The following is a 25,861-nucleotide window of genomic DNA, read 5'->3' as shown; positions in this document are numbered from 1 at the left end:
AACTTATTGTAATAATTAATGAATACCATAATACTAATAAGTTACAAGAACCTTTTAATTTAACTTGATATTTGAACTGGAATCATGCAAGTGATGTTAAATTAATCTAAATCCTGATGTCATTTGGCTAAATGCATTAGGTACAACAAATTTTCTATCAATTAAAAGCTACATGTAACCACATCTCGACTCTCTATCCTTCTATTTATAACATGTTCTCCTTCAAACTTTCTTCTCCGCTCTTTCTAAATGTCACATGTCTGAACATAATCCATGGGCCAGTAAATACAAAGTGATCTAGTGGGCAGCTGAGGCTGAGATACTGAACGTGTGTAGAATTTTTTAGATAATGAAGTATTCCTCTCAAATGTGATATATTACCGACAATATCAATGTGGTATGCCCTTTGGGGATCCCCACCACTTTTTTTACATGTAATATTACGCTATTCAAATAATACAATTATTTCGAACGTTAAATAAATACCTTCATTCTTTCACGTTCCACGGATGGAACTATACAAAAAGATAAAGACCCTGTTTTGACATTCAAGTGTAATATGATTAATTACAATGTGTATCTGGGGCGCATATACAATACGGCGCAGATGTTGTCTTTGATTTTATACTGTTCATTCTCCATTAAAGGCCCATTACCTTTCCGGAGCAAAAAATAAAGGTTTCTTAAAGATGCTCCACCGCTGACAAATGGTATTTTTTCACTATCAAAACAGGAGCAGACGATTGAGTATTTTTTCTCAGTTACAAAAGTTACTTACTTGACATCATTACTACCATTGAAAAGTTTGAGCTTCTTATTTTACTTCAAGATAAAAATATGAAAAATAATTAATTGCATCCCGAAAAAATTCCGCAGTACTATATCCTATATGGAACGAAGTACTGAATGCGCACGCACCAAAGGTGAAACAAACTATTTTGTATTATTTTTTGTGTTAATTAGGCATATATATAGACAATTAAACACCAATTATTGTTCAAATGATGAATATGATTTATGTTCTGTCGGCGGTGGAGCATCTTTAAAAAACATTAATAACATCAGAAAATGCATACAGATGACCTAAAATAAGGTTACGACACCAAACATATGCAAGAGATCCTGCGTAATATATGAAAACAGTGGAGAGTCAATTCTCTGTTTTGCCGTCTGGCGCAATGATAGTCAACTACCGCGCGGTATTTAGGACGACGGCGTGAAACATAAGACGACCCGCGTTATGAAAATAAGCATTTTATTTATTTTAATCAAATCGTTCAGAAGGTGATGATAAATGTAGTAATAACGAAAAGTTAATAGCTTTTGCGACTCTACAAAATTATCGATCTTGTTCTACATTCCCATTAAAAAAAATAAAAGTCGTTTCGGAAAGGTAGTGGGCCTTTAACTGTACAAATTCCATTATTAAGTGTCCTCTATCAATATCGGGACTTAAAATCATGTTTGTATATCGTGTTTGTTTCACATGTGAAGTGTATTGGTTAATCTTCGAAAATAATCAAGTGTGGTTCCCCGGACCTATTAAATTTTTTCTCATCATCACATTAAATATGGCCCTCGCGACGAATTTCGACTGTCCTCCTAAGCGTAATGTATTTCATAAATCATCTGTGACTAACGAAATGGGCAATTGTTACTTTTTTTTCTATCATATCATAGATATTAGCATACGCAATGAGAGTAGACAAGTATTGGCACACAAATTAAAATGCTTACATATTTTTTATATAACTCATTTTGTCATTGTCACAAAATATGCTGGCAGATACGTTACCAACAAATAAAATCACGTACACAATTGATATATTATCAAATGTCCACGTTTTATTCGTGATAATGAACTTTAATATGTATACTAACTTTTACCTTTATGGCATGGACACACCCATTAACAATTAAATGGATAAGTGCGATATAATCTTGAAAATATACATGTTACGCAACGACATCAACAGATAGGTTACTACTATTTACTTGATTACATATATAAGATGCCACTTTCCCCCAGAGATAAATTCACATCACAGTTTGAAAAGTACATAATATTTAGTGTTACAATGTTTGTGGTTTGGTCGACACATTGGTACAAATTAGTAAAACATAGTAAAACAAGTCACGTGCTTATACCTCATTCATGCCATTGGCCGGAATAAATATGGAATTGTGTTACGGGTAACTAGTGATCATTGTGTTTACTTCCGAATCTAGCCGGGAGAAGCCGATCTTTGCTGATCCTAAATTAGACGGTTACACCGATTGAATTTGTCAATTTGTATTATTACATTTATAGATAAAACGCGGAAATGACATTTTTATAACTAATTTCAGGCCATTATTTATAGTAAAACAGTACATATGTGGAAATCAAAATGATATGCATGCAATATTAATAACACTTTGGATTCTAAAAAATCAAATAAATCAATTTTTCCGAAAAATGGCAAGCAAACTATCACTATATTTGGAAGTAAACATACAATCACGTGACTACTAGTTACCCATAATGCAGTTCTATATTTCGGCCAATGGCATGAATGAGGTATAGGCACGTGACTTGTTTTATTACGGTTTTACTACAAAAAAAACCTAGATGTAAATATATATCTATGAAATTCAATGTGGTTCCCTTGTAGTGTATGCCCGGTATATAGTTTTAACGTCTCCTCCCGGTATCGGGTTTGTATTCTTGCGCAAAATTTGGTTGACATCCTGACACATTTAGTAGAGGTGTTATCTCTCTTATATCGATTAGAAGAAATTTGGCATATCACTTATAATATAAATCGTCTATTATTACAAGATATTTTTAGAGTTTATCTTGTAATAGTGAAATTGATTACTTGAAAATAACTACACGTACTAAATTGTTTGAGTATTTTTATAGGATAATATATGAGTCTAGTGTACTCTCGTATTTCTATTGCAAGGTGAGTTTATCTTGTAATAGTGAAATTAGCTACTTGGTAAATTTCTATAACTGTTAAAGGGACAATTCAGTCTAAGAGTACATTAAAATTTGCACATATTGCGATAACAAACCAGTTCTGGTAGATATTAGATAAGTTGGTTTTACTGTGATATGTCAGAAAAGCTCACTGTAGATATAGTGAAATGTATTTGAAATGCTCAAACTCGATTGCTCCGCCATTACACAAAGTAGTCGGGTTCGTATTGATCAACGACTTGGGATTTCAACGGTATCAATTAAAATACTTAACAATGTCTTGGAATTTGTCAATATTTCTTTTTATATGTTTCTTTTGTATATCTATGACAATTTGGGTTTCATAGTGAAATTGATGCATATTGATCTATTTCTACAAAAAAGTAACTAAATCTACTGAGTTATTATTGGGTGCATAGAACACCTTATGTATGTTACACATCAATGCATGTCAAAAATATGACAACCAATACTTACGTATTTGCAGAACATGTAATTGAAACTAAACAGGCATATCTCTTAAATCATACTTCGCTATGTCACATAATATGAAGTCAGTCAAGCAAGCTATTCTTATTGTCGTTTGTCCTCCATCGTTTGCGCATAACCCCCGTAAACAATTTACATTTTCAATTTCTCGCAAACACGCAAATCAAAATTGTAAAATACATGTTTATGGTCACATTACCAGGGGCTTTGAGAGAGGTCAAAAGAGATAAAATTGACTCAATTTGCAAAACTCTTTTTCTCAACTCTCAGATAATACTCTTTTATTAATTGAAGGGTTAAACTTTGCAAAAAAATGTTACTTTCATGACCCTGGGTTCTTGTATTTTCCTCTGGTGAGGTGGCCATGTTGACTATATTAGTTTATGTATGAAAATGTATGAGAGCACATTATTGAGCATTATTATTTCAATTTACATGGGGAAAGAGTTAAACTTGTCAATAACTACTTGCAATTTAGCATGATATGGTATTTTAACATTATATAGTATTATTTGGCTTGATTGACGTCTAGTAGTCTGAGGGTACAGCCAAACTGGATCAAACCGGTCCAATGTACAATAACCTCTTTTTAACATATGTGGTGTAATCAAATTTATTCATAGACTGAAACGGGCAAATTGATTAAAAAACATACTTTCTGTTTGTTTATTTGTTTGTTTGTTTAATTAACGTCCTATCAACAGCTATGGTCATGTAAGGACGGCCTCCCATGTATGCTGCGTGTTGCGTGTATGTTATGCGAGGTGCGTGTTTTGGGAGACTGCAGTATATTCATGTTGTGCCTTCTTGTATAGTGAAACTGTTGCCCCTTTATAGTGCTTTATCACTGGAGCATGCCGCCGAAGACACCAAGAAACACACTCCACCCGGTCACATTATACTGACAACGGGCAAACCAGTCGTCCCACTCCCTGTTTGCTGAGCGCTAAGCAGGAGCAGAAACTACCACTTTTATAGACTTTGGTGTGTCTCGGCCAGGGGACAGAACCCAGAGCCTTCCTCACAGAGGCGAACGCTCAACTCAAGGCCATAAGTGAAGCGGTGCCAAGGGATGCTTTAGGAATGAAGTCAGTTAGGAAGAAAAGAAAAGATAATGTCCAAAATAAAGTCGCCTTTTACGATCATGCAATAGGGGCAGCAGGTACAATTCTAACGCCCTACCTGCACGGCCGACATACTTTCTTATGTAACTTTGTGCTCACTATAGTTTTCATAGGCACCAAGTCATTATGGTGTGTGCATGGAGCCAAAAATGTGTTAGCAAATCTTTCGCTGGCATTCTGTAAAGTAACTCAAATGATCGTTAAGGCAAAAGGACCTCTAGGTGTGCGATTTATATTTAATTTTTATCCATAATAAATTGATACAATTAAAATTTCTAATTCGACTTCATTCTATTTTCACTTCATTCGGTTTTAATGCATTTCCTGTACGCTAAATATTGATATACTAAGTTTCCTAAAAAATACATTTCCCTAGAAAATATATTAATTTACCAGCTGTTGTGCTTTATTTCATCGCAAAGTGGGTTTTTCAGGCTTAAATAGTTGTTTTCTACTCATTCTGTGAAATATTCCGAACGTTACTAAATGCATGATAAATAATTAACGTCAACAGCGCCAGAGATTCAACCAACCCTCCTTGTGTAGCTTTCTTAGGTCGCCAATAATGTTGATGGAAATATTCTTAATAAGTACTTTGAAAATGAAAACGTTCATTTTTTTATTATAAAATAATGGAACTTTTCTTAAAAGTATTTGCATTCAAACAATCTGTTAATGTCTGGATAAAAAAATCAATGTAACTTATGCATTCGTTTTTCGTAAAATTTGACATTACAAGTGCTTCAGTTGTTGAATTCACCATAGTGCATAAAACTGGTTTTATAAAAACTTGCTTAGGCAACATTAAATACTTCATTTTGGATTGAAGTTTCGGTACTGAAATGCACCATGTGTATGTACATAAAATAACTGGAATAAATGTGTGAAAATAAATCAACGTGTTAAATTCTTATGACAAAAAAATAACAATAACTTGTATTAATATGTTTTTATTTATTTTAGGCATAGTTTATGTCATGTCTTCTTTTGGGTCGTTTTCTAATTTGCAGTTACAGTGTATACTAATACTATAGCCATTTCCGTATCAATCTTTAACACTCGATTCAGCTCCTATCGCCCACAGACACCTGGCACTAATTTCCAACCAATAGACTAGTATACATATATACGATGAAATTTCGAGCTGACAGGGAAATGTTTACCTAGCATATTTTTCGTAAATTTCCCGATTTACCAGGCCATAACTTGGTCAATTCTTGGCCAATTTTGTTCACCAAACACTCTTTGCAAAGATCAATTATTTCTCTGGTAAGATACATGATTCGCTGTGTATAGTGTCCGTTTATTGAAAACATCACAGTTTAAAAATAATTTGTCCGTTTTTCTCTACCGCCGAGTTCATACCCTTGATAAGCCACCATACTTGATACTATAATATATAGTATACTATTGGTTAAAAGCAATCGAGGCAGGTCCGTGTACGTGTTATCACCCAGATGTTTTACGGTTCTGTACTTTCAGTACTTTGATTTTATTTTTTAACAATTACTGTAGGCCTACACTACTTGAAATGAAGAATATACAACAGTATCTTCTAATAACAAATATTCTGGCAATACTGTTTTAAGTTGTTTCTTTACGTTATAACAGAGACATTGATAAATTAATGTATACTATCTAAATCTGGCTACAAAACAAAAGTACAGTACACAGTATAGTAATAGACAGGACAGGACTACATTGTGAAACAGTTAGAGTTATCTCCCTTCGAAGACGGTTCTACTTTCACTTTTGTGGCCTTGGTGTATCATGTACGCTTGAAATCAGAGTTGTTAGGCTAACGCAACAAACTCTTCTATCGATATGTTGACCTATATCTGGATCTGATAATACTTTTGATAATGCTAGGTAAGTGATATTAGAAACATATATAAATGTACGTAGATCTCAGCAAATCCACGTGTTTGCACAGTAACACAGATTAGGCAAGAAAACAAGCACATGGATACTGTTTACATGAAACACATATAGACTATATGTACATGAGATCGGTGATATTGTTGAGTCTGCGATTATGGTCAGTTTAAGCGCACTTTATCAAATTAATTAACATAAAATTGCTTCCAATTCATCAAATATTATCGGTTAGTAACTTAATTAAAGGTCATTTAATTATTATCTGTTAGTAACTTAATCAAAGGTCCACTACCTTTCCGAAACAAAAAAATAGAATGTTTCTTAAACACAATAATATTAAATAACATAGAATAAATTCACATTGGTGAGGTTAAATCACTAAATAAATGCACAAGTTCCGGTGTAAACTACTAAACTACATGAATGTTAACAGTGAAGATTCATTTCAATAGTTTGCCATCTGACGCGCTGTAGGTGTGTATCTGGTAGTCTACAGGTAGCTGGCTCATTTAAAAAATGTGACATGTTGTACTAACATGATATGAGATTTCTTTTAACAACGAAGGGAGTGTAGTTTGTTTGATATACATGTAATGAAAGAAAGTCTGAGTACCTGGAGAAAAACCACCAACCATCAGTCAGTAGGTAATATCAAGGTATCTTAACCACTCAGACACAGTGACCCATAGGTAGAGGGTTTGTGGTAATTAATATTTATATCAATCTTATACATTGTAGACTTAACTTTTTTTTGCTTAGCTAGGCAAAAATGTTGTGACTTTTTGTAACATCATTTGTGATTGACTAAGTCTAAACTTAAGACTGTATTTTACTTATGACTGTTGTATGATCTTTTAGCTTGTATTATCTTCTAAGGCCTATTAAAAATCCATTGATCTTTCTGTCTTCTTTTAGTGGATTTGGGAGTTATTAGCCGGCACTCTGTGTGTTAAGATATGGTAGGGTTCCAGCCCCAGGAAGGCGTCCAGTTGACGGCCACAGAACATGCTGCAGCTGGGGCCGTTAGTGGGGCTGTATCCAGGGTCTTGTTTCAGCCCCTAGATGTCCTCAAAGTCAGATTTCAGGTGAGTAAAAATCGACCACATACTATGTTGCATGCATTTTGTACATTTTAATTCAAAATAAAAAGCTCTCATTTTTAAAGTGCATTCATGATGTTCATTTTAAACTTTTATTTTTGTGTTCTTATGTTTTCAATGTTTTCAATAAAAGCTAAAAGTAAGTTCAGTAGGGTAGTTACTAAGATGTAGTTTTGTATATAAGATTGGTTGTGAGGTTTTATATAAGGATTGAAGATTATTATCAAAACACATTTGTGTAATAACAAAAAATAAAATATGATAATAACAAAAAAGTTTTTAATTCTAAGTACATGTACTAGGCCTAATACTCAAAGTATTTCATTCTGATCGCATCATCAGAGTTACTCCCCTTTGTACTGGCATAGAGAAACACAGAATTCTGGTTTAAGGATATATTTCCCTGGGCAATGAACCCATTGTAATACACGCATTGCAATAAAACAAGTTCATGAAACACTTGTTTCCCTGTGAGGACTTAGCAAAGTCTGTAACCCGACCTATTTTAGTTTGTAGTCAGCGTTCTAAAATTAATGCTGGCTATCCATCTGCCCATGACCTTTGTCCGGCAATTTGTTTGGTCTAGATAGAGTAATTAAGATACACAAATGAAAATAGCAATAGCATCATAGAAAGGTTGTAGATCAAACTGTTCAAACAAATTTTCGTAATTATTAATATTCTGGATTTCAGTCAACTTTGTTGAGAGCGCACAATACTAAAACAGATATGTGGATATTTTTGTTAGTAAACTTTTTCTTTGCTAGTATGTAAATTACACGGATGAATTGTAACTTTGTAAGGACCAGTAACTTTTAGGATCAGCCAGTCCTTAGGACCAGCTGGAAAAAATCTTTAAGGGAGAACACTGCTTGTAATTAAACACGTATTTTGTGGATGATTAGAATTTATGAAAAAAAGTTGACACACAAAGGTTTTTGGACTGTAAAATGCACTATTAAATTACTGTGGATAAGTAGTTAGGTCTGAAAATATGAAATGAAGTTGATTTACATATCATATATATATATATATAAATCTCTACGCTTAAAAGCTTTGCCTGCACTAATACCAAAGTCGTTAGTCAAATTTTCTGATTGGATTACAGGTTTTTCTTTAGCAGAAGGGCTGAGAATTATTTTTTACTCTTTCTTTTTTCAATGCACAGTTACAAATTGAGCCCATTCAACGACAGGACTCGTCCAAGTACTGGGGAATGTATCAGGCCACGCGGACCATTATCAAGGAGGAAGGAGTGAGGGCTTTATGGAAAGGACATGTCCCGGCCCAGCTGTTATCTGTACTTTACGGGGCAGGGCAGGTACTGATGTGTCACTGAAGGAATTCTTCTATAGGAATTATATAGTTTACCTGCCAATTGGACATTTGACCAAACAGGAAATTAACAGGATTTCCATTTGATACAACATCGTGCATATTTAGGATGAACTATCCAGATTTTTGGATCATGTGGATAATCTCAGAATTGTTTTTAATGTTGTTTCAGTTGCTCAACTACAAAAACTATAATACTGGTGTTCTAACCTTTTTCATATAAAAACATGAAATTTGTAAGGAAAAAGACATTCTCTGACTGAACTTTGTAGTTTTAAAACTTTTGTGTCATGAAATGTGGATGCTTTCCTATTTGTCTTGATTATGGGAAATATTTTAAATAATATGCCAGCTTCCAGGTGTGATAGGATAGGCAGACACTAATGACAATGTTTTATGATAGAAATATGAAGATGGTTTTAAATGCTTTTTAGTTGTTTTAACTGTCCGTATTATGTAAAAAAAATATTCAATCTTTTTCCCAAATCATTCTCCTCTAACCTCTAGGTCTGCTCACGAAATAGATATTTACACAGTCATCTACAACAAAACTATATGAAGATGTAGCATACCCATGGTATAGCAAGTGATGAAATGGCTTCTTTGCATACATTTTAAATATATCTTAAAAAAGATTTGTTTGTTTGATGATTTTAATTTCTGTATTTAGAACTACAAGTTGAACAAGGACCATTGCTTTTCTCGGATAAATATTATTTATAAAAACTTGTACATGAAAAATACTGATATGTGTATGAATAACAGTTCTGGATTGGGTTGACAACCCTAGAGCAACTGGCATGTTTTTGGAGGTCCGAGGTTCGAACCTCAGTATGCATGGCCACATATTTCCCCGCTTCTGTGACACATGAATAACATGTAACATGTTTGGAGAACAATTTGTTATTACAAGCGAAAGTTTATTATTTTTCAGTTTATGAGTTTTGAGTTCCTGACCAAGTTAGCATGGAGGCACCTTCCAGAGGAATACTCCACGAAATACCGCCCTGTAACTCACACCGTGTGTGGAGGTTTGGCGGCCTGCGTTGGGACATTGATGGCTCAGCCCACGGACGTTCTGCGGACACGCTTCATTGCTCAAGGTTCAGTTAAGGTAAAGTGTCAAATTTCTAAAATATAAACTTTGTAAAATTAAATGGTTATAATTTTTGTATTACCCAACTTTATTTTACCTTCAGAATATCATGCATATGAAAAGTGATTACTTTTGATTAGCTTTCAGCTGAGGATGTTTAAAGTAAAAGAACAAGGTCAGTGTTACTAAGAATAGAATGTAAACTTCCATGAGACACACAAGACTTTAACTGTTGTGGAATGGTAAAAATTTATGTAATATCTTAATAAAAAATTAATTTTGGTAGTTTTCTTGTGGTCTAGTTTTAAAGCATGTTCCATTACAGACATATTCAGGAGGTTTGTTGTCGGCAGTAAAACAGATAAAACAGGTGGAGGGGATCCAAGGCTTATATAAAGGTCTACACCCCGCCCTCATACAGACAAGCTTCCAGATAGGGATACAATTTGGGTTATATTCTGGTCTGTCCTCAATCTGGCAGTGGATGGAACACAAACCTCTAGGAGGACCATCAGGTATGTGTTACCTTACCCCTGTAAGTTATCTACCCTATGGAAAAGAAATATGTACACTTGAAGGGCGAGCGTAGTTGTCTACCGGAGGGGAGTAGAGTTATCCAACCTAAGAGAGTCGAGTTGCTACCCAGGGGCAGCAGATTTATCTACCCTGGGCGAGTAGAGTCATCTACCCTGAGGAAGCAGAGTTATCTACCCTGGGTCAGCAGAATTATCTACCCTGGGGGAGTAGAGATATTTACCCTGGGTAAGCAGAGTTATCTACCCTGGGGGAGTAGAATTATTTATCCTGGGGAGCAGAGTAATCTACCCTGAGGGAACAGAGTTATCTACCATGGGTGAGCAGAATTATCTAACCTGGGTGAGCAGAATTATCTACTCTGGGTGAGCTGAGTTACTACCCAGGGGGGGGGGGGGCAGAGTTATTACCCATGGGGAGCAGAGATACTACCCAGGGAGAGCAGAGTTACCTACCCTGGGTGAGTAGAGTTATCTACCCTGGGTGAGCAGAGTTATCTACCCTGAGAAAACAGAGTTATCTACCCTTAGGGAGCAGAGTTATCTTACCTGGGGAGCAGAATTATCATCTGGGGAGGGGAGGGGAGGGGGCAGAGTATTCTACCCAGGGGAGCAGAGTTATTTACCTTAGGAAAGCAGCATATCTAACCTAAGGCAGCGGAGCATAGCTATCTATCTTTGGGGAGGAAAAGTGTTTGGGTTTATAAGTCCCCTTCTGTCCATCTGTGTCTGTCTGTCTGTCCAAATGATTATTTCTAGATGATAATTTGAGAACACTTCGATTGATTTTGTTGAATTTCCATACAAATATTAGAATAAGAGATAAAACAAGATGGGATTGAATATGGGGTCAAAAACCCAAGTGATTAGAGATAGATTTATGTAATAATGTTATATATTGCTTCATAGTGATATATAAAGATAATTTTCAATGAATTAGACTATAAAAAAAAGTAAGAAGAAAAAAGAAAAGAAAAAACCAATAAACAACCTGATATTTTCAGTAATGACTTTTTTCATGAGAATCAAATGTATTGGAATCATTGTTTCATGAATTTTATTTTTTTAACAATTTGAATATTGGATATTGAGTATGCACCTCCAAACCATATATTTACTGTTTCTAGGAATAACACAAAGCCTAAGCTGTGGAGCTGCCTCAGGGGTCATCTCCAAATTTATTGCTTATCCCTTGGATATGACCAAAAAAAGACTTGAAATAAGAGGTGTTGAACAAATACGGGAGGAGTTTGGCTCGACACGGTCCTACCGCGGGTTCCTACATTGTATTGTGAGTGTTTTCAGAGAGGAAGGTGTTCGTGGGATGTATAAGGGCCTATCTCCGAGTCTTATCAAGGCAGGTGTCATGGCTGCCTCCAACTTCTTTATATATGAACAAGTCTGCAATGTTCTGAAGCTTCGCCACAGCTGACCCCCGACAGACTTCGCCACAGCCAGCACCTGACCTACAGTGCTTAAATGTTACCATATAGTCGGTTATAAGTGTGGGTTAAATTTTTCGTGATTTGGACCAAAAACTAGGAAAATTTAATTTTAGCGAATTATTATTTCATGATTGTATGCATTGTATATAATGTATTCAATTCTAAATATTTAACAGATCAAGATTTCTCGATCACGACGAAGTCCAGCTAATTTGCAAAATTATTGTCCCTGAAAAATAACCCGCTATATGGTATATGCTTAACTGTTATGACAGTTGTTGATATTATTTACATACATGAACTGAAATGGCTTTTATAAAATATAAATGTCAGAGGAGGTATTTTTGAAAAGTTTTTATCTTTCAGTTACTACTGCTCGTATCAGCGCTTCCTTAACAATTTTTTGAGGTGTGCATTTGATGATAAAATACTGTGCCAGGTATGGGGTAATTAACACAGCGAAATAGATTTTTTGTAACTTTGGAATCATTTCATTTGTGGTGCAGCTTCATTCTAGACTGTTATGGATGGTCTGACAATGAATATTCGTGTATGCTTAATACAATTTTGAATTTTGCATCAGACATGTAGCAGACATTTAGGTGAAATTTTTTATTTAAGTTTCATTTAAAACCTAATCTGATATCTATTTCATTGATTTTCTAATGATTAATGTAAATCATCCTCTGTAGTTAACGAAAATCACTGTCTACATGTAGGTATTTGTTTTTGAGTTACTTTAGCTGAAAAAATGTTGATGCCTATTAGAATTGTCTAACCATGAGGTGAACTTCTTACTTTTATTATCCCACTAGTTTGACCATTTCACCATAATGGTATTTTGACCCTGAGGTCATTTCACCATGATTCAATATATACCTTGCTACACCGGGCTGATATAAAGTTATTCCATATTTGCATATTATAGAGTCATGTATTTTCATATCTTAAGGAAACATTATACTTTTCAGAGAAAACGGTGCGAGTTTCGCTTTCAAAATAATGACGCACGTCACAGCTAGTGGATACCTACCACTGACAAGGGCAATAACTCTATAATATTGTATAGACAGAATAATTTTACTTTGTACCGGCAAAATCACATTATCTTACCATTATTACCAAGGTATATACACAGATTATCTTATCGTCCAACTTTATTAACAAAAATACCCGAAATGGTGACTGTTTTTCCAGAAAGGTCAGCTTTTGTGTATTTTTTGTATTGAATTTGTGATTTAAAATATACAACAAACAAATACTAGAAAAGATATACAATGATAGATATACCACACTTGTTTTCATGCACAAAGCAACTTTTGACTAGTTTTTGTTTATTGGTGTTTAATTGGAATCAATATTTTATGAACATTATATCAGATTTAGTTTTGTAAATAGAAAGTGTGTCATTTCTCATTACTCAGGGAATAAATACTTTCTAGCCAGATAATTTTTCGAGTCTAGAGTTTCATGATTTTTACTTAAAGACCCACTACTTTTCTGAAACGGCTTTTGGTTTTGTCGCAAAAGTTATCAACTTACCGTTAATACTACACTTATCATAAATTCTGAACAATTAAATTAAGATAAATTAATGATAATTTTCATCTTATGTTTCCCGCCGTCGTCCTAATTACCATGCATTAGCTGATTATCACCACATATCAGACGGCAAAACAACAAATGAATCTTAACTTTTAACATAGATTTCACACCGAAACTTGAATATGTTTTGTGTTCAAGGAACCTCATCTTAGGCCATCAGTATAAATTTTCTGATCTTATCATTGTTTTTAAGAAATTTTAGTATTTGTTTCGGAAAGGTAGTGAGGATTTAAAGAAAAATGTAGATTTTAACGAGTTAAATTTCATGATTTTGTTATACAGCTTATTTTTGGGTATTTATTTATTTATTTTTTTACCTCAATAATTAGAACAATAATATGTGTATTGTCCATCTAAATTAGAGAAAATATCTTCCACCTCAAAAATTACCTGTTGTACATTAGGGTTGGTAAAGTGAATTATGAAGGTATGATAACATTTAATGTGATGTCACCTGTAAATACTTTAACTTTTATAGTATACACAATACTCTTATTTTCTGATGATTTTCCAAGAATTATGATTCATAAAAGATGCTCCACCGCAAACAGAGCATGAACTATACTCATCAATTTTAATATAATTGGTATTTAATCATGTGTATACAGTGTATATATGTTTAATTAGCACAAATATGATATACAATAATTTATTTTGCTTTTGGTGCATTTACAACCAGTGCTTGATACTTCATTCCATATAGGATATAGTGCCACGGATTTTTTTTTCGGGATGCAATTAATTAATTTTTAATATTTTTATGTTGAAGTAAAATTAGAAGCTCGAAATTTTCAATGGTGGTAATGGTGTAAAGTAAGTAACTTTTGTAACTGAAGAAAAATACTAATTCCTCTGCTCCTATTTTTAATAGGGTAAAAAAATGCCATTTGTCAGCGGTGGAGCATCTTTAATTAAAATAATTAAAACAAAATATCATGTAACATAATCAAGATAATGGCGATTGTCGTTTTGATGTATTTGTTTGGTGAATCTCTAGAGATGCATTTCTAATAATATTTCTGACGAGTTAATTTATGTTTTACAAAATAAAGTTTTAAGTGTGGATATTCGTAGTTTTGTTTCATGTCTTATATTAACCTTACATAAAGAAGTAATTTGTGCATTTTTTTAGCTGAAATTAAATTTGAAGTTTGTGTGCGCAAATTATAAAGAGATCCTGCCCAAGTTACTCTGGTGCGCAAATTACATGAGTTTTTATGTAACACAAACTTCATGTAGTGGTTGAGTGGTAAAAAATATTTGATGTACTTGTAACTGGTCAAGGAAATTTGAGTCAAGTGAACTGAAGTGATCGACTATGATAATTCTATATAAGGCAAAAAAAAAAGAAAAAAAATGTCTGTTTAGGGTTACCCGACGGACCCTTATTTATTCCCCCCCCCCCCTAATTTTTTTTCTACTTTTCTACGAAAAAAATCAAATCAAAAAGTCAGGATTCCGATCTCAGACTCCGGTTACGGGTTATCATTTTAGAGTGAAAGACAAACAAAATAAAATAAAAAAACAAAAAAAAAAATCTTCCCGACCGACCCTATTTTTTTGGCCATTGTAACCCTAAACAGACTTTTTTTTGGCCTTATACCATGACCACCACATCTAGGGTTGGGCAATTGCTAGGTCGGTGATTTTTCTCCTAATTATTCTGTCAAACTTTTTCCTTCACCTCCTGAACACAATACGCCCCTTAATAATGTGCTCAATATAATAATAATTCTACATTCGCGAATAATTCTCGTGAATCGATACAAGTAAATTCGTGAAAGTTTATTTCCTCAAATTAGCATGATCTACACCATTTATGTTGATAAAAAGTTCCGGTCAATTTTTAGATTTATGAACGTTAAAGGAAAAACATTGCATTAGGTAATTTTTCGAAAAAAAATAACACTGAAAATGGATTCGTTAATTGATATTGCAGATTGAAAGTTACTTACATCTAGAAATTATGATTGTAAATGACACCTTATCTCATACAAATATGTGCTGTATTTTTGTCCAACACGGCCATGTCTTTGGTGGTATTCCTACTACACTGTGATTAAGTGGTAGAGCAGTTTTGATGATTGTGGAATAAAACAGAGTTTTAATAGAGTGACAATTTCTTTATGCATGTAATTGCATATACTTTAATTGGGTTATTTTTACACATGAAAATGCATGATTAAAGTTCATTGAATGCTCAAAGGGACTGAATGATATTTTAATGTACAACTGTAGTCTTTAATTGTACACTAGTCACATACATGTATCAAAGTTCAGTGTAACAACATCCCCATGTGGTTTTCACCCATTGAAAATGTCAATAACGTTTGTTACGTGCTTGTTTAGGAAATGCGCCGCGCAGTGGAAAACAATTTCAAAAAATGAATTACAAAAAATGTTCAGGAGGACGCTTTTTGCTTTCAAATGTGGATTTTAAGAATATTTCAGTCGGCAAAAATGTGGTGCAAAAAGACATGTTCGCCCACCGCTCCCTACGCCCCTGCTAAAACAACACATTGATGGTACTAGGAAAAAGAATTCAGTGATTTAAAAGGTCCACTACAAAATGTACTTTCTGCTTTTGATTTTTAAAATGGGAAAACGAGATTGATAATTTTGTAGAGTCACAAAAGTCATTTGCTTAACGTTCATGCTATACACTTACATGTATATAACAATTTAATTTTCATAACGCATATCATACTGTTTCACGCCGTCGTCCTCGCGTAAGTTATGACCTTTACTGCGCTAGACGGCAAACTTTTCATAGACAGAGAATACGGCAGAAAACAGGCACACAGTGTGTGTTCAGTGTTGTAACCGCTTAATAAATCACGTCGATGTTCCTGTATTATCCGTATTTGCATATTACAGAGTTAACTGCCATTGCGGGTAGGTATTAATTGTGACGTCATGTGTTTGCGAGCGTAACGTCATACTTTTCGGTGAAAACGACGTGAATTGCGCCCACAAAATAATGACGTAACAATCGATACCTACTCACAAGGGAGCAAACTCTGTAATATGCAAAGACGGAATACGTACCTGGAATATCACGAGGTAAATTTCAGAGACACCACGGAGAAATTTAGAACATGTTGACATTTATTCAATGTTTTACAATGTTCGTCCTTAAAAAACTGGTTCTTCGTTCCAAAATAAAAACACACAACTTCAGTAGAACTATATCCGTATACTCCATTCTGACGATTATCAACACGCACTTGTACGCAAAACCTACAAAAGAGCGAAGTATTACTAAGTAGAGAATACCCATCAGTTGCCTCTTAATCGAGCGCGTGTACCCGCTTCGTTGCATGGTCTCGTGCAAGCACAGGGATCTGAGAATTAGTTACAGTTTATATAATTATGGACCCACCAGAGTGCCCATAGACTATTTTTAGACGTTTTAGGGATCTAGGTCAAAAATCGGATAACATTATACTCTACATTGTACTATACACGTAAAGAATGGGAAACTCATCGCCACAAAACTGCTGCAATCTGCATTTTTCCACGTAACTGTCATGCAAGAAGTATTCAATTTACCTTAATAAATTGACTTCATGACAAAATGACCTTATACGAAATAACGAAGCATTATATTTCTATGAAATTTACGCTGCAGGTTTTTGTAAAGCCGAGTGATTAAATATGATTATTATCTTTTGACCTCATGCTTTATGATAAAATTGTCACTGAAATATCTACAGTTATGTCAGAGAACGGTGTACAACTTTGCATACATTTGTTATTTCGAATATTGGCAACAATCGATGTTTTACTGACTTGTTAATCAGGCTATCTTCTCTTTTCTCGCTTCGATACTCTCAAGCGACTATACAGTCCAAAATTTGTCCACTTCCGTTCATACAACGTGCATAACATATGAAATATAAAAAATAGCCAAGCTGTTAAAAACCGGAAGTGAGGTCATAGCGGTCCATTATTGACCTACATAAAAATGCTGCCGTCACACCTTCAGCTCATGACCTACAATATAGTGACACGTTCATTGGCGTATTTCTTACCAGTTTGAAGATCCCTTGTATACAACTTTGTATGCAGAATAATAATAATATAAAGAACAAAAAAAACCAATATGTCTTTTCAACCGTGGGTGTAAAGCCATAATAGGTGCAAAGAGAGGGCGGGTTAATGCCATGGCGCGGCGTCCGTCGTCCGTCCGTCAATCAAAATGTCCTTTAAATCGCTGCTAGTCATAAAGTTAATCTTGGATTGTAAGTTTAATCGTAAATTTGATCAGAAATCTCACCTTTGGCGAATAGGAACAGGGTATGAAAGCGCATAAATACATATAGTTGGTAAATCATGACCATTTTCTTTAATCATACATGCTACAAGATGAATTCAATAGTTGTCGCTCTCTCGTTTTCACTACAGACAAATGTTACGACGTAAATAATTACCATGACGTCACAATGCCAAATACGCCATAAGGTAGCAACTAGTTGCTGTCACGTGGTCTAAGGAAGCCTTCTTTGACAACGCCATACTTAGAATTCGTCTCTGAAATTATTTTCTAAATTCTCAACTTAGTCTTCTACAATCATGTATAGACTATATATCCCCCAGGCCAAGCCCCTGGAGACTGCACTACAAAGGTAGGTTTGTGGAATACTTCGGTAGGTTTGGGGAATACATCTGTAGGTTTGGGGAATACTTCTGTAGGTTTGTGGAATACTTCGGTAGGTTTTGGGAATACTTCTGTATGTTTGGGGAATACTTCTGTATGTTTTTTGGGAATACTTCCGTAGGTTTGGGGAATACTTCTGTAGGTTTGGGTGAATATTTCTGTAGATCTTGGGAATATTTCTGTAGGTTTGTGGAATATTTCTGTAGGTTTTGGGAATACATCTGTAGGTTTGGGGAATACGTCTGTAGGTTTGGGGTGAATATTTCTGTAGGTCTTTGGGATATTTCTGTAGGTTTGGGGAATATTTCCGTAGGTTTTGGGAATATTTCTGAAGGTTTGGGGGGATACTTCTGTAGGTTTGGGGAATATTTCTGAAGGTTTGGGGGGATACTTCTGTAGGTTTGGGGAATATTTCTGTAGGTTTGGGGGGATACTTCTGTAGGTTTTGGGAATATTTCTGTAGGTCTTGGGAATATTTCTGTAGGTTTGGGAATATTTCTGCAGGTTTTGGGAATATTTCTGTAGGTTTGGGGAATATTTCTGTAGGTTTGGGGAATATTTCTGTAGGTCTTGGGAATATTTCTGTAGGTTTTGGGAATATTTCTGTAGGTTTGGGGAATATTTCTGTAGGTCTTGGGAATATTTCTGTAGGTTTGAGGAATATATCTGTAGGTTTGGGGAATATTTATGTAGGTCTTGGGAATATTTCTGTAAGTTTTGGGAATATTTCCGTAGGTTTGAGAATGCTTCTGTAGGTTTGGGGAATACCTTATCCTTTTATCTTAAGGTGCACAAAAAGTAATAAAATATCTTTCATTTCAGCACTGTACATAATATTTCACACGCCCCTGCGCATACCCAGATCGTAAATCGTCACCATTGACGGCTCGATCTCAGAACAAGAATACTGAGTAAATAGAAGAGAATTATAGAATCTTGTAAATTGTTTCTCTAATTAAAATGAAGCAAATAATACTGAAACTCTTCATACTGTATATATACATGTATATCGAGTATACAAATTTCGAGAAGTTTTTAAAGATAGAATTATGTAAATTAGCACTGTCATCAGTTCTAATGGCTTCTGGAGCAGTATCCGTTTACAGATTTCCGATCACCTAGGTAACAATAAAACATCTAGGTGTAATTTTGGAGGGCTCATTGCGCAAGTGTTGATTTCAGGGAGTTCAGTATAGTTTAATCCTCGATACTCCAGGGGTTCCGATCACTTACGATCTCTATACCCCTGGACTATCTCATAGTGAAATTAAGGGAACTCAGCGGAAAACATTTGACCAATCAAAGGCCAGCAAAGATTTCTTTTGAAGACTACATAGAGAGCGACGCCTAACATCTAAGTCACACAGTCAACCACAGTGTACCGTTATACGGCTCTTTTGATGTACATCAAACGACTAAATTACCTGTTCTGTTGCCTCTAGTTTTACTATGAGATATTCCAGGGGCGTAGAGATCGTAAGTGATCGGAACCCCTGGAGTATCGAGGATAGTATAGTGTTGAATACTGTACATTTCCTTACAAAGTTCGACGTACCAACACGTACACTAAAGCGTATTTAGAATATACACTATTTATACATTATCTTACGGTTCAAAATAGAGTAACGCAGGATCCTTTTTCAAATACTACACACTGAAGGCGATCCTACGAACGGTTTATTGCGTTTAAACCTGTTATAACATTTATTTCATTTCTCTTTCCATATGTCATATTATTAATTATGTTTATATATCATATACATTCGTGTTTGTTTTGAGTGTGTGTCTAGATAAAGGGACAGCCTTAGTAATTAGTAACTCTATTTTGTCAACATTAGTATCACTTCGTTGTCCCATACAGGGCAAGAGTAGCGTGCCGCCAGCCGGACTCGAACCTGTAGCCCAGGACTTACTGGTCCGCCGCTTTACCGACTGAGCTAAAGAGAAATCCCCCCCAGCGCGAAGCTAGAAGGCAACCGTATCACTATTTACAATGAAAGCCTGATACATAATCATATATTTTTAGTAAAATAAACTCCCAATAAATTTTGTCAATTTTATTTTTGACGTCAGTTTGTTTATTTGCAGTGTTGAGCAGATTTACAGATACGCAGATATGATGATGAATCACGTGATCTCCCCAGTGACATTATTGGACATACCTTATCCTATCTATGTTTTACGGAACATAGCCAACGCCGAAAAGACGTCATTTGACGGTAAATAAATCACGTGTTTGTTTTTGTTTGTTGTTCAGTTTAGCGTGTACACAACAGTCAATGATTTAAAACATGTAGAAACAATCAATAAAATATATCCCTGACCAATATATGAAGAAAAGTGCAGTAGATCATATTTATATACCTTCATAGCTCTGTCACAATGAGACCTAAATATTTGTAGTTGTATTAGAAACGTCAATACGACAATGCGACGGTATCGGCCATCATTATATCAACTGGTTTTTACACATGTACAGTTGACCCGAAGAGAAATCCTTCGCTCCTTCCCTATCCTTCTTCCTAGACAATTCTCCATTCTGACAATCCATTGTTCTAGGTCTCCAGAACATTGTTACCTTGATGCAGGACGTCGCTTACATAGCATGTAACGCCGTGACGTCAGCCGGAACCACAGGTACCGTGTACAGGACTTCCGGTTGTATGTAAGTATTGAGCATAGCAACTATAACAAAATAAGACTAAAACTTTTAGTCAAAGTTATCAAGTTAAATCCTGAATAAGTGTTTGACTCAGTATTTATTTTCATCTTATTGTAATTTTTCAGGTTCTCTTCTTCCGAAACTAAAGACCTACATTTAATGATAGCAGAACTGAACAGACGTGCCCATTCTCACAAAGACATTCTTCCAAGACTTCAGGATATGCAAGAGGTATTTACTTGTTATCGAAAGTCAGAGGTCAAATAAATAGGAATTGTAATGAGATAGTCACGACCCCTGTAGTATACCTTAATCATCCAAGTATAATGCGTAGTACCATGGTGATCAGTAGTAATGATTGGCTAGGGTAAATGTCTTTTCCAACCAATTAAAGGAATTGGGTGACAATGATGACACTTTTTGAAGTACACAAATTACTTTTGAATTCTTTGGTTTCTCAGAAATCCTTGGATAGCTACAATCATCTCACAAAACGGAAAGTTTTGCTTACGTCACAAGAAAAGAAATTATCACTGATGGAAAAAGACCAAACATCTTACGAAGATGCTTCAAGGAAATGGCTAAGTTACAAAATGAAAGTAGAAAGCGCAAGTTTCGCCCACAACAACAATACAAGCCACCTTCAGGAACTGTTGTATAGAGAACGGAGACTACGTCTAGACATGGAAGAGGTATAGTAAACATTCTTGATCTTAACCAAACGCATAGTTTAACATATACAATCCAGCATATCACGTATTATACATTTCCGAAAAATATATCGCGTGCTTTTTCGAAAGTGTCAAACAAAATTTTGTATGTACTACATTCCTTTTCTCGCAGGAAATAGTTTTAATCACAGATATAGTACAGCTTAACGACTTTAAATCGCAAAATTAAATCGGTGTAAAAATGTCTTTCTACAATAAAATACAATCGCCTCGAAAATATAAAAGTTTTTAAAGATTTGAAGTATGTTTCTTTAAGTATAATTCAATTATGCTTGTTACGAGCATTTTCATTGGCTTAAAAATTTACTTTATCAGCCCATAAAGGAAAAATGGCGTCGCTGTTTGTGACGTTGCTTCTGATTGGCTGAGATGACGGTGTAATGATTAAAATTTCATTAACAAAAGAGTCCAAAAATGAATTTTGAGTATTGAAGAGATTATCTTTGGTAAATTGAATTATAAGGATTACTTTGAATAACTTAATCCTTAAATAAAGCGACAACAAACGAGACGGTGGTATTCTTACAACCTTTTCTGATATTTGAATAAAAATTTTAAAATGTTTCTGATAAACGAATATTTTTGCAAAATGTATCTTATAAACGCTATGATCTTAATGTTGACCATTATTCCGTTACAGCTCGAGCAAGAACTACGCCAACTTCTGAGGGAGAAAATTGAAATCAGACTCCGGAGAAGTCTTGATAAAATGGCGACGACTATTGAACTGGTTGACTTGGACTGTAGTAAATATTAGGTTAGTTCTATAAATAGACACAGAATGAAGAAAATATCAAAATATCAACATGTATGTAATAAAGGTGTTTATTTGTGTGAAATCTGAGTGAAAAATATATATTTAAAGATGCTCCACCGCTGACAAATGGTAATTTTTCACTATCAAAAACAGGAGCAGACGATTTAGTATTTTTCTTCAGTTACAAAAGTTACTTACTTTACACCATTACCACCATTGAAAAGTTTGAGCTTCTAATTTTACTTCAAGTTAAAAATATGAAAAATAATTAATTGCATCCCGAAAAAATTCCGTGTCACTATATCTTATATGGAATGAAGTACTGATTGCGCATGCACCAAAGGCGAAATAAATTATTTTATACTATTTTTTGTGTTAATTAGACATATATTTACACGATTAAACACCAATTATTGTTAAAATAATGAATATCATTTATGCTCTGTCGGCGGTGGAGCATCTTTAAGAGAAGAATAAAAATATACTTTAAATTTAAGTTTGTTTTCAGGTAGTTAATCCAATATATTCATTATAATATCTCTATATTGCTTCAGATTCCAGATTGTGAAATCTCGTATCAGCACCATCGATGTTCGAGATATCGCCGAGAGCTTAATACCAAAATGCAGTATGGAATACGAATACCCAAACATACCAGTAAGTGAAATATCAATTAACACACAATCAAGTGAATAAAGGGAACATTATTTAATATATTTACCATTGATATATATTTCTCTGTCGGCCCAGTATACACCAGCTAACTACATTTACCCAAGGACGTATAAATCCTCACTTATAAATCCTTGCTTTTACCATTAATATATTTCTATATCGGCCCAATATACATCAGCTAATTACGTTAATTGTGTATTTTATCGCAGGAAATTATCGAGGCCACCGGCTTCTCGGAACCCTTACCAACGGGTCACATTGTTTACCTGTCACGGCACCAAAAAGATAAAATGGGCGACAGAGAACTCTTGGTGCCAACTTCGGGATGTAATGATATAAGTAAGTACACGCCATACTAACTGAAAGTGATATTTTTACCTGAGCGAGAGAAACTGTTTTGTAAACGATAATTTTTCTTACCAATAGGCCTAGTGAACATAGATTAACCAATATATACCCTATCTGTGTCTAACTGTCTGGTCCTTGATGTAGATAGGAGTCTGTCTGTGTCTAACTGTCTAGTCCTTGATAGGAGTCTGTCTGTGTCTAACTGTCTGGTCCTTGATGTAGATAGGAGTCTGTCTGTGGCTTACTGTCTGTGTCTAACTGTCTGGTCCTTGATGTAGATAGGAGTCTGTCTGTGTCTAACTGTGTGGTCCTTGATGTAGATAGGAGTCTGTCTGTGTCTAACTGTCTGGTCCTTGATGTAGATAGGAGTCTGTCTGTGTCTAACTGTCTGGTCCTTGATGTAGATAGGAGTCTGTCTGTGTCTAACTGTCTGTGTCTAACTGTGTGGTCCTTGATGTAGATAGGAGTCTGTCTGTGTCTAACTGTCTGTGTCTAACTGTGTGGTCCTTGATGTAGATAGGAGTCTGTCTGTGTCTAACTGTCTGTGTCTAACTGTCTGGTCCTTGATGTAGATAGCAGTCTGTCTGTGTCTAACTGTCTGGTCCTTGATGTAGATAGGAGTCTGTCTGTGTCTAACTGTCTGGTCCTTGATACAGGGACAAATGGTGACCTGGACAGAAATACAAACAACGGATGTTACCTCAAGGTGGTGGGGACCAAAACCGCACAGGGACCAGAGTTTCTGAAGCTAAAACGAGGTAAGTTCTATCACATACATACATAAATGAAATAAAAAAGATAAATAAATTTCTACATTTTGCAATATATTCAACCTTCTCGAGAACTTATACATCATATTTGGTTATTCTAAATATAGTTTAAGTGTGTATATCAACATCTATTTTTAGATCACACTTTCAAACAGAAGTTGACGGTCATGAACGGTGAGGTAGCGTTTGGTTGGGCGAGGAAAGGACGGTTCGGGCAGAAGAAATGGGGATTTTACGACTCCCAGCTGGTCACTAGGGTGGTGTGACGTCATACTGGTCACTAGGGTGATGTGACGTCAGACTTGAAATCATGAAGGCATAATTTTGGATGAGTCTGCTGCAACAGATGCAAATTCATTCCGGAAAAAAGGACACTTTTGATGTGATAACTATATTTCTATAAGAATAAATTATTCGATTGTCGAAGTTATAAATTGTCTAAACGAATTTCTTTATTTTTAAAGTTTAACTTTATTAAATAATTGATTGCTATATTGTGTTGTTTGTTATAATTCACGTGTGACTAATATGTGTTCCTCAGAAAATAGAAATGTGCTCTGTTGACGAACGTTATTTGTTGGATGTTTCCTTGCTAGTTTGGTTAAATAATTATGCTGAACAAATTTCTGAGATCATATAAGGACGGCCTCCCTTATGTGAAAGGACGCGTGTAGTACTTGTTGGTGTGATTTAGGAAACCATTGTATGTTCCGGACGTGTCTCCTTGCAATAGCGGAAACTCATGTCTATTATATAGTGCTATGTCACTGAAGCATATTATCAAAGACGCGAAGCCGCACATCCCACCCGGTCATATTGCAGATGTACTGACAACGGGCAAACCAGTCGTCCAACTCCCCTTTACGCTGTCGCTAATCAGGCACAGAAACAACAACGCCACTAGTATTTACACAATGCTTTCACACGTGAGAAGACATGACTTTTCCCGTTCAAAATAAATAAAAAAAACGAGGATAACGAGATACCAAAACGGTGTTGAAAAATTGCGATTTACCGTCGATTAGTCCCATCTTCCGGTGATTATGACGTCCCAAAAACCACATTGAAATAATGACGTCATAATCACTGGAAAGTGAACACGTCGTTTGGGTATCTCGAAACTCCTGTATTTTTATATATGTATTATGTTCCTTGGATCTTAAGGTTGGTATTGGTTTCTTTCTCTGCTCCCAATGTTCAATAAATATCTTAACAAACTTGAAAAAAGCAACAACAACAAAAAAAAATAAAAATCATTTGTAGTCTGTTCTGTGTCTATAACTTTTCTGACTCTAAAACATTATCGGTGTCGCGGAGATGTACCTTGATTTAAAAATATAAAAACCGATCGGAAACTGTGATGGCCTTGAGTAACTTATTTTAGGGATGGTCTGTGTTTAGTGTTAACGTGTCAAATCAAAACTAGAAAAATAACGGCTGGCTTTCTGAATATAGTTCAGGAAAGATGGAAACAAACTTGTTTAACTGTAATATAACAAATGAAATTGTATGACGTTTTTTATGTGAGAAATACACGCGGTGATGTTTTCAACACTGGATCGAAACTAAATTTCTTAGTCTGTTCAACTTTAAAACCACTTTTAAAATTGACTGTTATGTATTGCGTTGAGTAGATATTCTCACATGTTCAGACTCGACGGAAACGATGTTATTGATCATATAAAACT

At 35.0% G+C, this 25,861-nt stretch overlaps 2 protein-coding genes across 2 annotated transcripts; both read left to right on the top strand.

Moving 5' to 3' along the window:
- Window positions 1-6,306: 6,306 nt before the first annotated feature.
- Window positions 6,307-14,638, top strand: LOC138324048 (mitochondrial thiamine pyrophosphate carrier-like). Its single transcript, XM_069269055.1, has 6 exons — window positions 6,307-6,447; window positions 7,372-7,541; window positions 8,725-8,877; window positions 9,826-10,005; window positions 10,313-10,502; window positions 11,648-14,638. Exons 2-6 carry the CDS (start codon window positions 7,413-7,415, stop codon window positions 11,950-11,952), a joined length of 957 nt encoding a protein of 318 aa, XP_069125156.1. The 5' UTR covers window positions 6,307-6,447; window positions 7,372-7,412; the 3' UTR covers window positions 11,953-14,638.
- Window positions 14,639-18,020: 3,382 nt separating this feature from the next.
- On the top strand, window positions 18,021-24,665 carry LOC138324609 (uncharacterized). Its single transcript, XM_069269661.1, has 10 exons — window positions 18,021-18,198; window positions 20,319-20,449; window positions 20,790-20,895; window positions 21,018-21,123; window positions 21,354-21,584; window positions 22,264-22,373; window positions 22,929-23,037; window positions 23,265-23,394; window positions 24,060-24,161; window positions 24,312-24,665. Exons 1-10 carry the CDS (start codon window positions 18,146-18,148, stop codon window positions 24,437-24,439), a joined length of 1,206 nt encoding a protein of 401 aa, XP_069125762.1. The 5' UTR covers window positions 18,021-18,145; the 3' UTR covers window positions 24,440-24,665.
- The last annotated feature ends 1,196 nt before the right edge of the window (window positions 24,666-25,861 follow it).

The sequence above is a fragment of the Argopecten irradians genome, chromosome 5, assembly GCF_041381155.1.
Source record: "Argopecten irradians isolate NY chromosome 5, Ai_NY, whole genome shotgun sequence".
Taxonomy (NCBI): domain Eukaryota; kingdom Metazoa; phylum Mollusca; class Bivalvia; order Pectinida; family Pectinidae; genus Argopecten; species Argopecten irradians.
Note: the sequence above shows the minus strand (reverse complement) of the source record. Positions and strands in the feature narration are given on the sequence as shown.

Coding starts and splice junctions, on each gene's coding strand:
- LOC138324609 (XM_069269661.1), top strand. CDS start 18,146: ATGTATAGACTATATATCCCCCAGGCCAAGCCCCTGGAGACTGCACTA. Junction 21,124..21,353: donor GACTTCAGGATATGCAAGAG/GTATTTACTTGT, acceptor TTGGTTTCTCAG/AAATCCTTGGATAGCTACAA. Junction 23,038..23,264: donor ACGAATACCCAAACATACCA/GTAAGTGAAATA, acceptor ATTTTATCGCAG/GAAATTATCGAGGCCACCGG.
- LOC138324048 (XM_069269055.1), top strand. CDS start 7,413: ATGGTAGGGTTCCAGCCCCAGGAAGGCGTCCAGTTGACGGCCACAGAA. Junction 10,006..10,312: donor TTGCTCAAGGTTCAGTTAAG/GTAAAGTGTCAA, acceptor GTTCCATTACAG/ACATATTCAGGAGGTTTGTT. Junction 10,503..11,647: donor ACCTCTAGGAGGACCATCAG/GTATGTGTTACC, acceptor TACTGTTTCTAG/GAATAACACAAAGCCTAAGC.